At 33.5% G+C, this 19,122-nt stretch overlaps 1 protein-coding gene across 1 annotated transcript; it reads left to right on the forward strand.

Moving 5' to 3' along the window:
• The first annotated feature begins 14,549 nt into the window (after positions 1–14,549).
• Positions 14,550–17,506, forward strand: LOC139521155 (uncharacterized). The gene is made up of 2 exons (XM_071314497.1): positions 14,550–14,739; positions 16,461–17,506. The coding sequence occupies exons 1-2, from the start codon at positions 14,550–14,552 to the stop codon at positions 17,504–17,506; spliced, it is 1,236 nt and encodes a 411-aa protein (XP_071170598.1).
• Positions 17,507–19,122: the final 1,616 nt, after the last annotated feature.

Raw genomic sequence — 19,122 nt, forward strand, 5'->3', positions numbered from 1 at the left:
CTGTTGGTGCCTCCGTTTTGTTACAAGGTGTAGAGTTGGGTTGTATAGATGTTCCTCTCCATCGTATTTATCTGAAGTCAGATTTAATAACTGGACCAGTTGTTGTAGGTGTTCGTCCTAATCTCCCTGTTGAGGGTGTTACCTTATTGCTATGAAATGATCTAGCTAGGAACAAAGTAGTTGCTGAACCAATTGTTACCAGTGAACCGGTGGTGGATGTTAAATCACCTGAAGATGATGATGAATTATATCCAGCTTGTGTTGTTACTAGGGCGATGGCTAGAAAACAACAAGATAAGAATTTGCAAACAGACAAGTTTGATTACATGGACCTTTCTGACACTTTCATAGCTGACATTGAAGGTCCTGGTAACTCAGAAAAGGCAATTATAAAACCACCTAGTGTTAACAAAAATGTTATTATGCCATGGCCAGATGTAAACAGCCATTCATTAGACCGAAAGAATTTATCTGAAGAACAACATAAAGACCCTGAGGTTCTTAAGCTCAGCCAGAGAGCTCAACCACAGGAGGAAGCAGACAAAGTGGCCGAATGCTATTACCATCAGGACGGCATTTTAATGAGAATGTGGAGGCCTCCTGATGCTACCCCAGAGGAGGAATGGAGAGTGGTGTACCAAGTGGTGGTGCCTAAAGTTTATAGACAAGAAATTATTGGTCTTGCCCATTACACCCCCTTGGCTGGACACTTAGGTATAAGGAAGACTTGCCTTAAGATCTTGCAGCATTTTTACTGGCCTAAACTTAGAAATGATGTTGCAGAATACTGCAAATCATGTCATACATGCCAGGTTGTTGGTAAACCTAACCAGAAAATACCACCAGCACCACTTCTGCCTATTCCAGCCTTTGACGAACCTTTCAGCAGAGTTCTAATTGACTGTGTTGGACCTTTACCAAAGACCAAGACTGGAAATACATATTTATTGACAATCATGTGTACATCTACCCGCTTTCCTGAAGCTATTCCGCTCAGAAATATCAAGACACCTACTATCGTCAAAGCTTTGATCAAATTTTTCACATTAGTAGGACTTCCTAAGTCTATACAGTCCGACCAGGGATCAAATTTCATGTCAGGTTTATTCCAGCAAGTCGTGTACCAGTTAGGGATTGCTCAGTATAGATCAAGTGCGTACCATCCAGAATCTCAAGGTGCCTTAGAACGTTTTCATCAAACATTGAAGAACATGATTAGAACTTTTTGTCTTCAATTTGACAGAGACTGGGATGATGGAGTTCACTTTCTACTTTTTGCAGTCCGAGAGGCTGTTCAAGAATCCCTTGGATTTAGTCCCTTTGAGTTGGTATTTGGCCATACTGTAAGGGGACCGTTAAAATTGATTAAGGAAAAGTGGCTTACTGAACATACTGACTTGAATCTTTTAGACTATGTATCTAGATTTAAAGAAAAATTGTATACTGCTTGTCAAATTGCTCAGAAAAACTTAAAAAATGTACAGAACAAGATGAAAATATGGTATGATAAAGATGCCAGGGACAGAGTTTTTGAGCCTGGTGATAAGGTACTTGTATTTCTGCCTGTCCCTGGACATCCTTTACAGGCTGAATATTGTGGTCCTTATACAATAGAGAGTAAAATTAATGATTTGAATTATATTGTAAAAACTCCAGGTCGGCGCAAACAATATAGAGTGTGTCATATTAATATGTTAAAACCATATTTTGAGCGTACTAATGTACTATGTGATAGTAAACCAGTTGCCACTTTAGGCATGGTTAAATTTGAGAACAATCATGACAAACCAGATGTAATTGAACCAACTTTTAGTTGTAAAACTATGGAAGAGACAGTTAGATTGAAAAATTCAGAAATTTTGTCAAATTTAGATTCAAAACTTGCACATCTGTCTTTTGATCGTAGAGAAGAAATAAAAACTTTGGTATTTTCTTTTAAAAATCTTTTTCCAGATGTGCGAAACAAAACCACTGCTGTTTGTCATGAAGTTGATGTAGGAGATGCTTCTCCAATTAAGCAACATCCTTACAGGCTCAATCCACTCAAACTTGAAGTTATGAGAAAAGAAATTAAATATATTCTTGACAATGATATTATTGAGCCGAGTAACAGTCAATGGAGCTCTCCTTGTCTCCTTGTGCCAAAACCAGATAAAACTTTTCGTTTCGTGACTGATTTCAGAAAAGTAAATTCAGTCTCAAAATCTGATTCCTAACCGATTCCAAGGATAGACGATTGTATTGACAATATTGGTCAAGCAAAATTTGTGAGCAAATTTGATTTATTGAAAGGTTATTGGCAAGTTCCATTGACACAGAGAGCTCGTGAAATATCAGCTTTTGTTACACCAGATGGCTTATTTCAATATACTGTAATGCCATTTGGCATGAAAAGTGCTCCAGCTACATTTCAAAGAATGATCAATAATGTTATAAAAGATTTAGACTGTTGTTATGCTTATATTGATGATCTTATTGTATGTAGTGATAGCTGGGAACAGCATTTAACACATTTATATGATACTTTTGATAGATTGTCAAAATCAAATTTGACTGTTAATCTTGGTAAAGGTGAATTTTGTCAGGCCACTGTAGATTATTTAGGGCATACAGTTGGCCAAGGTCAAGTAAAACCTATTATGGCTAAAATGGAAGCTATTTCCAAATTCCCACCTCCTACAAATAGAAAACAACTTATGAGATATTTAGGCATGATTGGATTTTACAGAAAATTTTGTTCAAATTTTGCTACTGTTGTTCAACCATTGACTCATCTTTTACGGAAAGATTCTAAATTTATCTGGAGCGGAAATTGTCAAAAAGCTTTTGAAAATAGCAAATCACTTTTAATTAATAGTCCAGTTCTGATTACTCCAGACTTTGAAAAACAATTTAAACTTGCCGTTGATGCAAGCGATGTAGGAATAGGAGCTGTTTTATATCAAGAGACAGATGATAATGTTGAAAAACCTATATCATATTTTTCTAAGAAATTAGATAAACATCAGAAAAATTATTCAACTATTGAAAAAGAGTGTTTTGCAATGTTGTCAGTACTTCAACATTTTGATGTATATTTGAATCCCACTGTATATCCTATTCTTGTTTATACTGATCATAATCCTCTCACCTTCATGCATAAAATGAGAAACAAGAATCAGAGGTTGACTAGGTGGAGTTTATTGTTACAGGAATATGATGTAATTGTAAAACATATTAAGAGTAAAGATAATGTAATAGCTGATGCTTTATCTAGAGCTTATTAAATCACTTTGTATATATTATGTATTTTTGTTCATATTATTCATGATAAGTTTTTGTTACACTAAAACTTCTTTTAAGGGGGGAGGTGTTATGATATTGTAATTATTATGTTTATTTATGTTGGCCTAATTTGTGTTGTATGGCCTGATAGTTGTTTACCAAATAATCTTATAACTGTGCAGTTTAGGAATCACTGGAACAATCACAGAATGATTGGAACTTTCTAGAATGATCCTTATAAAAGATGCGAAATTTAAACTTCTACGTTATTCCAGAAACTTCCGTTGTAACTTTCCAGGATTTTCCACAATGTTCCATTATAGAGTGTTCTAGAATTTTCCATGACAACACTATATATACAGACACTAAAGTTAAACTCTCATAATTAAACTTGGACTTAGACATTGATAGACATTAGTATTCACGGCATTTGGATTGACACTTTTATTCTACAAACAACATCATACTGGATTGTGACCTTAGTAGTGAACATAATATTCAGATTGGATTCCGAAAGATTTCCGGATACAGATAAAGATAAAAGAGTGGACTCATATTTTGACAGTTAAGTTATCAGTAATATTTGTAAAATACTTCTTGTAAACTTTTGTATAATAAATATTGTTAAATTTTAGTATTAATTTGTGTCTTTTGTTGGCTACAATTTAAAGGCGATTTCTGGCCGTAACAAGATTTAGATCCCCAAAATAGATCATGAAAATAGTATTCGTCAAAATAGTATGAATTGTGTAGCTCTTTCACTGCACTCACTCTCAAAAAATCTTTATATTATGACTCGAATCTGAAATCTAGAAAGGTAGGTATATTATCGATAAGTTCATTAAGCCAAAAAGTAATATATTACTGTACAACATTCCTTTATATACTAAAAGTGTTTTGAAGCGATGAATTAAATGAATCAAATATTTACTCTCACCTGGTTATTTTCTGCCGGCTTCCATGTTATAAGGCCCCCACGAAAGTGACTGCTCTCTGCTATGTAAAATATATAAGTACACCAAACTATCGAAGAAAAATACATCTTGTGAAAGGCTATATCTTTTATAATTTGGTATGTTGAATTAGCATCGAATACCTGGTGGTTTACTTCGATTGTGTTATATACTCTTTGTAATCATAATAACTTGTGTATTGCTCAATTGATTTGTTGAAATAAAACGGGTTAAAATGAGTCTTGACATCACAGACAAAGAAGTACTAAAGTTAAGTTAAAGTGGGTAAAACAAAAGATTCTTTTCAATATGCCAACAAAAAGTTCTAACAGAAAAGGGATCGATCTGTACTCAATTACATTTGCACAAGCTATTTGTTTCGCCGAAATCACACGAATAAGTTGCATACTAAAAATTTCTTTTTGTAATGTAAATTCGAACTTCAATTTTCAATTTACACTTATTTGCAAAAGTTCAGAGGTTTCGCATTTATTTATCTAATGATTTAAATTCGCTGTGAAATGAGATTCATTTTTTTTTTCAAATTAAAAACCCACGAAGTTGTAGTCATCTAATATTGTTTTCTTTACACTTGAGTTTTAAAAATTCTTCAAATCTAGATAAAGTGTGTATAAACATTCAATTTGTATACTTTATCATACTTGTTATTAGATGTAATGTATGTACCTATGGATTTATGCATCTATGAATATATCTACGACTGACATTCTCCATAGGATAACCTTCATGTAACACGATTATAATTATACAGGATTCCATTTAAGAATTGAATGCCTCTTTTATAAATACATTGGGGGTGTAAAAGCGTTGACCGAAGTACATTTTGTATGAAGCGCGGTTTCATTCTAAAACTGTACGCATGATCAACGCTTTTACAACCCCTTGTGAAATTACTAAAAGAAGCTTTCAACACTTATACTTACATTTTATTAGAACATATTACCCGTGATATCGCGGGTCCGTAACTGAAAATTGAAGTATATAACTATGCGTAAGCCTTATTTTAGTATTGGGATTGTCATCTGATAAATTCATGCCGATTATAAGATGCACAGTTTTTTTCTGCTTTCAAAATCTTTCTGTTTGAACCCGTCGACTGGAACTTTTCAATTATTTGGAACACTAAAGGGCCTGGAATGGAGTATTTTTTAATCAACAGCATTGTCCTATATTGGTTATAAATAAAGTTGAATTATTTGATTCACTGTTTTACGTCATGCCGGCTAACAAATTGAAAACTGTACCTGTACGCCTTATTTTAAGTCAAGATTTTTAGTATTCGTATTGTCATTTAAGAAAGTCATACTGAATAAAATACTAATATAGGGAACAATGTGACGATGATTGAATTAGTAGTGTCAACCCTGTGATTATGACCCGTGTATATAGCAAAATCATAAATACACCGTTTGGTGGTGCGCCTGTCAGATGCGGAACGTACAGATAAGGTAATAGGTAACAGGTGAATATACTATTGGTATCGGTATCGGATTCGACCCGGAACTTGTTAATTATTGGCAATATTGATTATGTGGAAAACAAAAGGGTCTGGAGTGGTGTAATTTTTAATCAACACCATTGTGCTATATAAAATTGAGAATGGAAACTATATAATAATGTTGAATTCTTTGATTTGTCGTTTTTACCCCAATGACGGCTGACAAATTGGACCTCGTTATTTTAGTATTATAGATTCGCCGTGATCATGAAAACACGATTACAATCAAGTCTTTGTTTTGTTTGCCTGTGCACTTTATTATGGAAACGTGAGTCATCATGAATGTAACAATTGATTTCGAAATAATTACATTAGATATATGTTTCATTATAATACGTTATTCTGATTGGCTACACTGCAGTCTCGCGTTATTCCTTAAGCAATTGCATTACACAATAAAATTTATCATTCATGATGACATGAGGTCCAACAATAAAGTGCACAGGTAAATCAAATAAAAATCGTGTTTTCGTGATCTAGCTAAAAACTGTAGTTATAAGTATTGAATGCTTCTTTTTGTAACTTCAAAGGGTTGTAAAAGCGTTGACCGTGTGCACATTTTTATAATGCAGGGCTTCCGCGCTTCAAATAAAATGTACTTCGGTCGACGCTTTAACACCAAAATGAGGTTACAAAAAAAGCATTCAATTCTTAATTGACTGTTAATTTCAGAATAAATCGTGATTGATGTTATCCCAATCAAAGTAACGTATACAATGAAACATAACTCTTATGTAATTATTGTATGACAGTCGCAGAGAATTCCATCATAATTATAATTATGTTAATTATAATTATTATAAAATAGGAATATGCCAGTAAACTGTTGTTTTCCATTTGTTTTATGTGTTTGAGCTACTGATTTTGTAATTTGATAAAGAACTTTCCGTCTTGAATTTTCCCTTAACTTGGAGTTCGCATTTTATTTTGTTCCTCTACTTTTTTATTTTCAAAATTCTAGATCTTTTTTTAAGATTTCATATGACCTATAAAGGGATGAAACTTCAAACAGAATAGCATTTAAAGTAGTTTTTGTGTTAATACTGGTACAAGAAAAACATGCCAAAGAAACCCAAACCGAATTATTATGTTGGTTAAGCAAATTTAAATATTCAGATAATATACTTTTTTAAATGTGGATATGTATACATCAGTAGTTAAAATTAAAGATTGTTTGATTGAATCCATCTTCGCTAGCCAAGGGTTACGATCCACTCCCGCTCTGAAGATGGATTGAATCAAGATCATAGTGTATTTATACACGAAAAACCCGATAAAGCATGTTAAAACCATACATCATAACAAAAAACAATAAATATGCCAGCTCCTTAAAAAGTGCTATTCAATACCCAAAACACAAACAGTGACATAATTTCACCAATTATACAGTATTAAAAAAAGATATAACAATTTCCGAAATTTTGCTAAAATAGACCAAATTTCAAACCGTCCTCCTTTAATAGTCCAATATAGCTGCCATATGTTTTACAAATTATTAAATGATTTGAAAAGTACTACCACCAGTACTTTTACACAATAATTAACACTTTAAACAAAAAGTGGACTCCTGCTAAATGCTAAATTGAGAGTTTGAACTAACCTTTTCCTGTAGCGGAATCACAGAATGCTCCACATGGATCTGCAAGACTGACAGTTTCTGTAAAAAAAAATTCAACATATTTCTCAAATTTCACAAATAATGTGTTTTAGTTCTATTTTTATCATCTTTAGAATATTAGGTAAACCGAAGAACAATTAATGTATCACGTACAACTATAGAAATTTTTATTTCACTCAGAGAGTGATTTTTCTTTGATTCTCAAATTTCACATTCTATAAGTAGACGGAAATACAATAAATACAACATGAACAAATATGGAAAGTTTTTCAGGTCAATGTTTCTTACCTTGAACGAAGATAACAGCAACAACAAGAAGAAGGGTAAATACTACGAAAATAGTCCGACCCATTCTAAAGACGTTATGTAAAGTTACTGATAGAAATGATGAATACACAAACTGTTACCTCTCAATGTGTGACAGATTCAAACATGAACATGTAGGATTCTGATGAAGGAAAAGAGGGTCCATATGATAAACACATCAATAGCGAGTATACTTTAATTTTTGTTTCTTAAAAGAGGGACAAAAGATACCAAAGGGACAGTCAAACTCATAAATCTAAAATAAACTGACAACGCCATGACTAAAAATAAAAAAGACAAACAGACAAACAACAGTACACATGACACAACATAGAAAACTAAAGAATAAACAACACGAACCCCACCACTTAAGCTACAATGTAGGAAAAGTAATTAAAAAATGGAAGATGAAGTTAAATCAGCGAATATTACAGTATACTTATACTATTATTGTCGTTCTAGCGAGTACACTTTAATTTTTGTTTCTTAGCTAGGAAATGTAATTAAAAAATGGAAAATGAATTTAAATCAGCACTTATACTATTATTGTCGTTTTTTTTTTTTTTTTTTTTTTTTTTTAAAATCGAAACAGCTAAACTGTCATTTCATCAAAATGTATATGAATTATAATACTATTGGGCACTAGTAGAACCTGGACTGCTGACCTTCAGAACACTAGAATAAATCCACTTTTTCGTAGGATTCGTGTTTTTTTTTTTTCTTCTTTTCATTTTTGTTGCCATGGTGTTACTTTTCTTTCTATGACCAACGCGGTTTCAGTTTTATTAATCATACATGTATGTTTACAATTAGAATATGATGAGCGTTTTAAGTGGAAGGCGCTTCTGATTTATCTGACTGAACCCGATCTATAAATTGTTGTTTCAGTATTTATTAACACGACCGGTCTTCCCTCATACATGTATGTGCCAGGCTCAAATCAAAGTCAACTAACAACATTATATGTCAGAATGATAATTTGTATTAATGTAGAAAAGATAAGGAATGCGTGGTCATCAATTAAATCAAAATACTCCTTTGCAGCATCAATGCTAAAGACATTTAGATGTAACATGTTGTAGCATCTGATTATCCCATATGCTTTATACAATCATTTACCTATTGTTTTAATCAACATTGATTTTTATTTACATTGTAAGATGTTTAAGAAGTTATCTTTTGATTTTTGTATATACTATACTCGGCATTCTTTTGGTAAAGCAATAGGGCACCGATAAATCTCGATTTTGAAAGTTTCCGCTGGTCACGATTTTAATAGCTATAAAGCAGAATTTTTAAGACAGCCATGAAAAATAGTATTATTAAAAAAATAATAAAATGGTATGGTAAGGCCAGGTTTTGCCATCATATATTGTTTGGGTCGGAAATATGTGCCAGTCGACGTCACACTTTACATAAAAAAAAAATGCAACCACTTAAATTCAATTATATTTTCAAACTGTTTTTACTTGTGACTTACACGTCTTGCATTATATGCAAAATTGTATAAACCATTAAAATAGACAATTTTACTATTTATATTTGACCTACTCCCATCCTTATTAAAAAAATAATGGAAGTTCATGGATTACTCGTTGTTCCTCAATCTCTATCAAAGTTTATTGTACAACATTGATAACGATTGAGAAATAGATTGGAATCATTCGTCACAACTCGGTCGATTCCGTACCCTCATCTAGATAGAAGGAGAGTAGCGGATTCTACCGAATATTGCCGAATGAGATTGAATAACCATATTTTGACAATGTCGAAGATTTTTTTTGCTTTTACAAAATGTGTATAAATAATGTCAGAACCAAAGCGTGATTGATACTACCCTATTTGATACTACCCTCTACACAGGCACTTGTCTCAGAAAAAAAACCTGAGACAAGTGCCTGTGACCCTCTACTCTGGGACTTGAACTTACCACCAGTGTTCTTTAAACAATTGATAAGTAGATTAGCGTTTAGGTCCACTTTCAGCACTTTTGTGCTATTTTTACGCAGTCATTCTTTATTGATGGAGAAAGCCGGAGTGTACGAGGAGAGTATTACAAAAATCCTTTTAAGGGAATGCAGCAATTTGAGACAGATTTCTTGTTCTATACAGTGTACTATATTGCTAAAAACTATTCAGCAAATGTCAAGATTAAGAACAGCAATAAGAGCTTATCTGCTTCCACATCAAATCATGTCTGATCTCAGAATATTTTTACGAGTATGGTATCATTGGTAAGAATACAACTCAATAAAACATGGTAAAAGACTGTCAATCTCTCTGTTTCTTAAAAAAACTTGTTAAATTACGTGTTTTGCACTAGCAAAAGGATCCATACGAAGATGTGGTAAAGGAGTAGGTCCGGTAAGGGCCGTTTTCGGCCTCAATTTTCAAGTTCACCTAACGAAAGATTTTAGACACTTTCTAAACACTTAAGTACCTATTTCAATTGATTCAATTAGTTAATGTGAAAGATTTTAACTTAGTAGGTCATTAAAAACGCTCCGATTCAAGCTTAAATATGAAAAATCTATCAAATATGCCAAAAATCGTCACTTTTCAGATGGTTTTTGTCAAATGAAAGTGGCCGCATCCGTGTTCATCCTCAACCTTTATATATATTATGTATTATCATCAAATACAACTTACATTTCAATATTATGAATGAACACGAATGCGGCCACTTTCATTTAAGACGGAAACCGTCTAAAATGTAACTAGAATGCTACAATTGTGAAGATTTCAGTAATTTAGCATGACTTAATGTTGCTAGTACCCGATATATGTCCATTGTATTGTCAAAAACAGCCCATATTTATGTAGCAGAAGCATTCTACTTTTCAATAAATATCTAAACGATTACATTTTCACAATTTTCTAAAACTGCTATATTTTGGGGCCAAAAAGGGGTCTTACTGAACCTACTCCTTTGTTAATTCAGAACTTACATTTAACCATCATCATCGATTACTTCTATTAAAAATTTTAAATAAGATTAACTTATTTACGGATTTCTGCAATGCCTTTTTAACCAATATTTTAAAAAACATAAATGTTCTCTTACTTTTTTTAAGTTTACGATCATTATGTTTACTTTTTTGTACACATTTAACTTTTAGCTGGTGTCTGTTGTCATTATTACATCTATTTCATACCTTATAATTAGCCTTGATCATCTCATATCTTAATTTTAAATTTCTTAGTATTATACCCCCAGGGTTACTTATTCCGATATTTCTTTTGGGATTGATGACCGCCCACAAATAATATTTTGCACATGTGTACTTGGTGTTGTATCAGACATCCCATCTTCGATAGTAAGAAAAAATCATTTCAAATACAATTTACAAAATTTTGCTGTTACTCAACACTATTAAAGTTTTCTATAAATGAACATATTTTTAGAATATGATATAGGAATTCGTGAAATTTGAAAGAATATTCCTGAAAGGAAATTTGTCAAACTGAGAAGGAAATATTATATCCACTTTTTCGACAGAAAAGGAGGGCCCTTTATTTTGATGTTCACCAACTAGTGCTATTTTAATTTTGTTCAATTTTCTACATTTATTTATTAAAGATTATCTTCAATGGTTCGTCTAATGATATGAAGTAAGTTTGATAAAAAAAAATATGTTAAAGAGACAACAACCTGACCAAACGAACAGCACAAGGCCACCAATGTATTCTAGATATGAAAAGAAAAAAACATCATCTATGTAGAAATCAAAAGTACAAACACGGAGAGTAAGTCTGTGTTCGACTGTCTTTCTTTTAGTAGAAAATCAACTTAGATAACTAAAGCACTCCCTTTTTTTGAGATAGAAAATTCTCTACAAAAACTGTTTTCACCTCAGGTGACAAAGAAAGGTCACTTGAACTTTCATGTAAGATTATTGGTGAAAGTTCCAAGTCTCCACGGCTTCTGGTTCTTAAAATATATTGTTTCAAAAGTTGTGTATAAAATATTTCAATCGAAATACTCTTAAAAGAGTTGATAACAAAATAATTGTTTATGTTTATTAACATTGTCATCTATTACTGTACATTCTGACATTTTGAACTGATTATATCTGTACTCTCAACTTTTAGAGGAGTGTAGCATATCACAACGTCAGAACTAAATGAGATTGCATATCCAATGATTTGTTTCAAGGGGACATAACTCTCAAAGGGGATTATAAATTCCTACGCAACCTCACCTGGTACATTATAATATATATATTATATATACTACATGATGACATCTACTTTTTTTCCAAAAAATCATGATATCCTCAAAAACATCGAACGGGCCATGTCGAAAAATAAACAAATAAAGGAGATAACTTCTAAAGAAGAGGATGAAATCTTACACAGGGTCATCTGGTAATAGTCTTTGATGCTGTCTATCCATGGTACAATTCTGGTTATCATAACTTCAAAAGAAATGAGGGATGTCATGTCAAAAAAATGTTGGAAGAGAAAAAAAAATTAGAAAAACAATACGGTATATCCTCACGTAGGCAAAAGACTCCTAACAGACGTAGTAATAGGCTATAAAATAACAGATAAAGAGTAAATTATATTTAACATAATACTGACAATTACATGATTTTCCAATCTACAAATCTTACAATGTGCCAAGATTTATAACTACTAAACGTCCTTGTATGTGTCAAACCAAAGAAATAAATCGACAAATGTCTTCTTTATCTTTAAATCGGAATTGGATGCATAATTTGTAAAATCGCTAATAAGTCGAGTGTTTCAAAGTGTAATCACAAAAATCAAATTAGGAAATATTCTTTTAATCTTATAAAATCTGGTAACATGGAAAGTACATGTACCTAGTAGATAAATATTCATGGTCTACCTTACAAATAATATGAGGTGGTCTTGAATCATAGACTCTGGGTGCTGAAAGTGTGTACCTTTTTATTCACCTTTCGCGTTTTCTGTAATCAAACCTGCTATCGAGTTTTTAATTTTAGACAATCCTGGTGTAGGTCGATCCTGAGGTTCGATTCGGACACAAGAGGGTTTGACAGTATTGTTTCAATGTTGTTTACCTAGGTATATTTATTAAACTTAATTTGTACTTTTCCGAGAACGTGTATTATATATTATTATATACGGTATGTATTATCAACTACATCTTTGTCAATATAATATCAAGTGAATTAACCTCTTTGCGTTTTATGTAAGATTTATTTGTATGTGGTTGAATAGTCAGTTGTTTTGTAATGTCTGTAGTGTATGTTTACATAGGTTTGGCAACCGGTTCTTAATTATTATCACATTAACCTATTATGTCTGCTTGGGTTCCTCACCAAAATTTGTTAATATAACAGAATTGTCATACAAGTGAGAATTTAGCAAGCTATGAAACCAGGTTTAAACAACCATTTTCTCCGAAAGATGCCTGTACCGTCAGGAATATGAATTTTTTCTCAATCAATCCGTTGATTGAAAACGATTAATTTTGACAGTTTACATTGAATAACCCCTGTTTAGCTCACCTGGCCTAAAAGGGCCCAGTGAGCTTTTCTCATCACTTGGCGTCCGTCGTTCATCATCGTAGTCGTCGTCCATCTGTCGTCGTCCGTTATCTTTAACAAAAATCTTCTCCCCTGAAATTAGTAGACCAAACGAAACAAACTTGGCCGTTTTTGGTTTTTATCTTGAATATATTATAAAGGGTTATTTATATAGGTTCACCTAAATAAATTGGTTTTATACACACAAAACTATTTTTCACGTGCACCTTATGGTGCCTCATGCATGAAGAGTGAAGTCATACAGCACGTGACCTATGCCATTATTAAATTGCAATGGAGTAGTGTGGTCGATTCTATGTAGACTAAACTCAATATCATTTCATTTTCATTCATGATTAACTTTATACACAAATTCATATTTACTGGACTATCAATATCTTTCCACAATGAGTAGTCGTAAGCGGCCAGCGCGGCATGATCCAAATGATCCAATGCATTGGACCAAAGAACAGTATGTTACCCATTTGAAAAGTATGGGAATTACAGTAAAATCTACTTGGAGATTAGACATGATTCGACAACTGTATTTTGTCAATCAAAAGGACGTTGCAAGTTCAACAGAAAGTGGTCAAAATGGTTCTATGGAATCAAGTATTAGGAATATTGATGAAGTGACAGTTGCTGCCGATGACCAACCTAACGTGGACACTGACCAACCAGTAAATGAAAACAATACAATGTCACGTACAGCAGACATGCTTAAGGATTCTACTTCCGCACTAAAGTCGGCAAATAAAGCTATGTCGGCTATGTCATCTATGGTTGTAGGACTTCTAGCCAATAAAGATGCTTCATCAAACAGTAGACTATGACTTTGCCTCGGCATATTAAGCCACATACGGACACATTACCCCAATCTCTTCTGTAAATGCGGAACAAACCTTCCAAAGACAAGTTGACACTTCGAAAGGGATTGTATTTGTAGAGGACTTACCAAAAATGGACTACGTGTCTACTTCTTTAAGAAAGCAAATTCTAGAAGGTAAGGGTATAAACCTTTCTCTTTTATTGTATCCAAAAAATGAGGTTCCCCAAACACGCACTATCTTTTCTGAAGGCTAACTGTAGAGTTATCTGCTCATAAGGATCCTCGTCTAGAGAAAACATTGACCCTTGATGAGTTCAATAAGGCCTTCAGGAAGTTCAGGAATATCATCTGTAAAGTATATCCTCAACGGCGAGATGAATTAGATCAATACGAGGCCGATATAAATGATATAACCTATAACTACGGACAAAGATTTTACAAATACCACAAATTGTTTTCGGCTAAGGCCGCCACTGCTATCATTGAACATAATATTGCAATTAACTGGGGAAAGGTAGACGACCGTCTATTACATCTAGTTATGAATGGGTTACAAAGTAGAGAATGTGAATTATGTGGAGATTACGACCACGCAACGAAATTCTGCCAAAAACAAGTTTATCAAGAAACTCCTCCATGCGCTCCACAAGCCACGGCGAACGGTCGTGTTGTAGATAAATCAAAAGATAGGCATGGGAGAAATATCATTCAAGCAGAGGGTCATGACCTTTGTAATAATTTCAATTATGGAACATGCAAATGGAAAGAATGCAAGTTTACACATGCGTGTCTTAAGTGTAAAAGTAGAGGTCACGGTTTTAAGACATATGGTAACAACAAGGATACCAGTACTAGTAATCAAAACAAAACTGCTGATAAGCCGAACGTAAAAACATCTAGGTGACTCGAAATGAATGATGATTATCAACTTTCTCACATAAATATAAATAACCTTGGAAAAGAATTAGAAAAACATCCGGATAGACATTTTGTAAAATATTTATTAGACGGTATAACAAACGGTTTTGATACCATGGTGTCGAAAACAGAATTACCAACAGTTGAATGTAAAAATCTACAATCAGCTTTCCGAAATCAGACAGCGTTGATATTATAATTAAACCAGAGGTCGATAAAGGTTATCTAGTTGGGCCATTTAAAAAGCTCCCTTTTGATAGGTATCGTGTGAGCCCAATAGGTATAGTGGAAGGCAAATATTCAGGAAAAAAGAGGTTAATAGTTGATCTGTCGTCTCCACATGAAAGTCAAGATAATTTTAGTATTAACGATTTAATCGATAAAGAGCAATGCTCGTTGTCATACGTTAAAATAGATGATGCAATCAACGCAATTAAAGAATTCGGACGATTATCAATACTAAATAAGGCGGACATTGCCGATGCATTCAAGCAATTAGGGATCAAAAGGGATCAGCATCATTTATACTGTATTTAATGGAGAAATTTATATTACTATTATGTGCGTCTTTGTTTTGGCTCACGATCATCACCTAAAATATTTGACAACTTGTCAGTGGCAATTTGTTGGATAGCCAAGAACAATTACAATATTCCAGTTATACTTCATCTGCTTGATGATTTTTTAACTGTTCAAGCATCAGACACTTCAGGAGACAGAACTATGGCACTTATCACTTTAATTTTTAATAGATTGAATATACCATTATCTAAGAAAAAGACTGTAGGTCCACATACCACACTAGAGTATCTCGGAATTACATTAGATACAGATACGATGGAAGCTAGACTTCCACAAGATAAAGTTGAACGCATTATTTATTTCATTGGAACATTTCTACGTCGACATTCTATTAAAAAACCAAAACTTTTACAACTCTTGGGACATTTCAATTTTGCCGCGAGAGTTATTATACCTGGACGGACTTTTGTAACTTATCTCATTAACCTATCGACTAAAGTTAACAATCTCAATTACTATGTGACACTGTCAGCCGAATGTCGAGATGATTTAAAGATGTGGTATATTTTTCTGAAACAGTGGAACTGCGTCTCCTTTTTCTATGATACTTTCACTACCAATGCAGCGGATTTCGAATTGTATACAGATGCTGCTTCAACACTTGGCTTTGGGGGGTACTTCAAGGGACATTGGTTTTGTAGTTCTTGGCCACCAGAGTTACAAAATATACTTGATTCGGATATGTCTATGGCTTTCCGAGAATTGTATCCAATTGTAGTGGCGGCAGTACTTTGGGGGCAAACATTGGACGAGAAAACGAATAGTTTTTCATTGTGATAATGAATCTACTGTTAATATTATAAACAAAGGACGATCAAAGGTGCAAGATATTATGAAACTATTGCGTAAACTCACTTGGTTAGCTGCAATTAACAAATTTACATTTTCAAGTAAGCATATCCCTGGTGTTAAAAATGTGATTGCAGATTCACTTTTTCGATTTGATTTTCAGACGTTCCGGAAAGAAGCGCCGGAAGCAGATGTACAAGCCATGATTTGTCCGCACTTCTCACTCGTAATGTGGAATTGACTAATAGTGTAAGTTGTTTACTCAAAACTTCTATAGCTCCCAGAACACGTTCACAGTATGAGTGTGGGTATTCTGCCTATGCAACCTTTTTACGAATGACTGGAGTGATTTGGCTTAATTCAGACATGCCTCCGTTAACTGAAGAATCTCTTATCCATTTCGCTACGCATTGTTTTAAAAACTTGCATTTGAAATGTTCAACTATTAAAATGTATATATGTGGGATACGATATAAATACTTAGAGAATGGGAAGACTTCAATATTTAGCGACAGTTCTGATAAACTTTATCGACTCGATGCGTTATATAGAGGAATAAAGAAAAATGAGAAAAAATCAACAAAACCTAGACTGCCAATTACCTTCACGATACTCAAGGACATCTGTCAGTTTTTGAGGAAAGGGTATTATACGCCGTATGTAGACATTCTTCTTGAAGCAGCGTGTGTCACGGCATATTTTGGATTTCTTCGATGTGGGGAATTTACAGTATTACATTCGTTTGATTCAGAATGCAATGTGAGTATCGAAGATATCCGGTTTCTTAAGGATAAAGTGACCTTTCATTCAAAAGCTTCGAAAACAGACCCATTTCGTGAAGGTGTTGATATTCATTTATTTGCGTCGGGAGCTTCTGTTTGTCCAGTCTTATCTCTGGAACGTTACTATCGTACTAGGAAATTCAAAGATAGTAAATCACAAGACGCTTTCTTTGTGATGGCAAATAGGAAAGCTTTAACACGAAACTACTTCATTGCTTCTCTAAAAAATATACTTGCCGTACTTGGATACAACTCAGACTTATATAATGGTCACAGCTTTCGCATTGGAGCAAGTACCACAGCAAGTTCAAAAATTGAAGATCACCTTATTCAGACACTCGGACGTTGGAGTTCACAGTGTTATACTCGCTATATCAGAACATCTTTATCAACGATACAGCAAGCTCAACAAGCATTAGTCGAGTGAAGATTTAGTGTTTATTGTACATAGGAATATTTCAATCGCATACGTTTTTATCTTGATTTAATATTGTTAGTGCCTTAGAGTATATATAAACTGTTTCATTACCACATGTCAGTTCATCGTGTTTATGAGGTCAACACAACGACATCAATTGCGTTTTTGATCAGTGTTTCAGGGACATAATAATCCCCATTGTTTAATCTAATATTGGTTTAAAGTGTGTTTCGATAGTGTTGGGGCATAATAATCCCCATATTATGTAAATATATTGACGTATCATTGTCTTCATTATGTCTACATTTATTATGTGTATATTAATTGCTAAACATATGCATTCGTTTATAATCGCTATCAGTGAAGTACCATTTTCAATGAATGAGACAGGGTTAAACATTTAAACCAAGTTGACTGTCCCTTTGGTATCTTTCGTCCCTCTTTTATAATAGATGGCTTTAGTACCGAATTAAAAGTTGAACAAAATTCAAAGGTAAGAAAGGGAAAAACATGGAATCAATGACAAACACAAACATAAGCAATGTACATCACAATCATTAAAAAAAACACACATAGTACTAAAAAAATAAAAGAACTGTCAGGGTTTCAAGATCTATATTGAAGTTCGTTTAACAACAGAATCACCACATTTTAAGGTCATGAAGAAGGTCAATCCATAGAATCATCTTCATTTCGTCAACGCCATCTACCGAATTATCATCACCATCATATTCATCATCTTCGTCGTCATCGTCAGCCATATCAACGATTTTGCTACAAGCATTCGTACGTTTGCAGCCATCTGTACAGGATAAATCTTGTCGAATAATAAAGGCAACAGTAGTATACCGCTGCTAAAAACTCGTAAATCTATGGACAAAAAACAAAATCGGGGTAATAAACCAAAACTGAGGGAAACGCATTAAATATAAGAAGAGAACAACAACACAACATTAAAATGTAACACACACAAAAACAGACTAAGCATTAGACAACATCGAACACATGAACATCTTTTGGTGGCACAACCAGCTTTACATAAACAGCTTATCAGTATCAATAAAGCATCTAACACTGGCGGTTGGTCTAGCCAATTGATGCTATTAAATCGTTCTTATCAATCTAACCATGGTTGTTTGGCGATGGAACAGTGTTGTGTTCAAGAGCAGATTTCCAAATCTTTGCCTGCAAGTTGGCTCGTTTCATGTGCTTTAACATTGCATCTTTTGTTGGAGACAGTAGATGATAATTGCACATTTATTAATCTGCATTTGGAATAATAATATTAGAACTGATATCATTCTGAAAATAGCAGGCAAATACTTCCACATCCGTGTCAGACGATTTTATACCAATGGAATCGTATCCTTTGTCAGCTACGTGTTTTGCATGAAGAAACATCTTTGTGTCGGCTTCTTCCTGTATGCTTAGAAGCTCAATGCATTCTATACTTGTCACTATTTCATTTTCAAAATATATTTTGTGGCACATACTTCCATATGATACAAATAAACTGGAACAATTATACTAATTGTATTAGTCTTAGTCTACCAACTGACAAAAATTTCTTCAATTGCCGAGGACAAGATTGTTTTGATCTAAACATTGTCGTAATGATTTTACCT

The sequence above is a fragment of the Mytilus edulis genome, chromosome 1, assembly GCF_963676685.1.
Source record: "Mytilus edulis chromosome 1, xbMytEdul2.2, whole genome shotgun sequence".
Classification (NCBI taxonomy): Eukaryota; Metazoa; Mollusca; class Bivalvia; order Mytilida; family Mytilidae; genus Mytilus; species Mytilus edulis.

Coding starts and splice junctions, on each gene's coding strand:
- LOC139521155 (XM_071314497.1), top strand. CDS start 14,550: ATGAATGGGTTACAAAGTAGAGAATGTGAATTATGTGGAGATTACGAC. Junction 14,740..16,460: donor AGCAGAGGGTCATGACCTTT/GTAATAATTTCA, acceptor TTTGATTTTCAG/ACGTTCCGGAAAGAAGCGCC.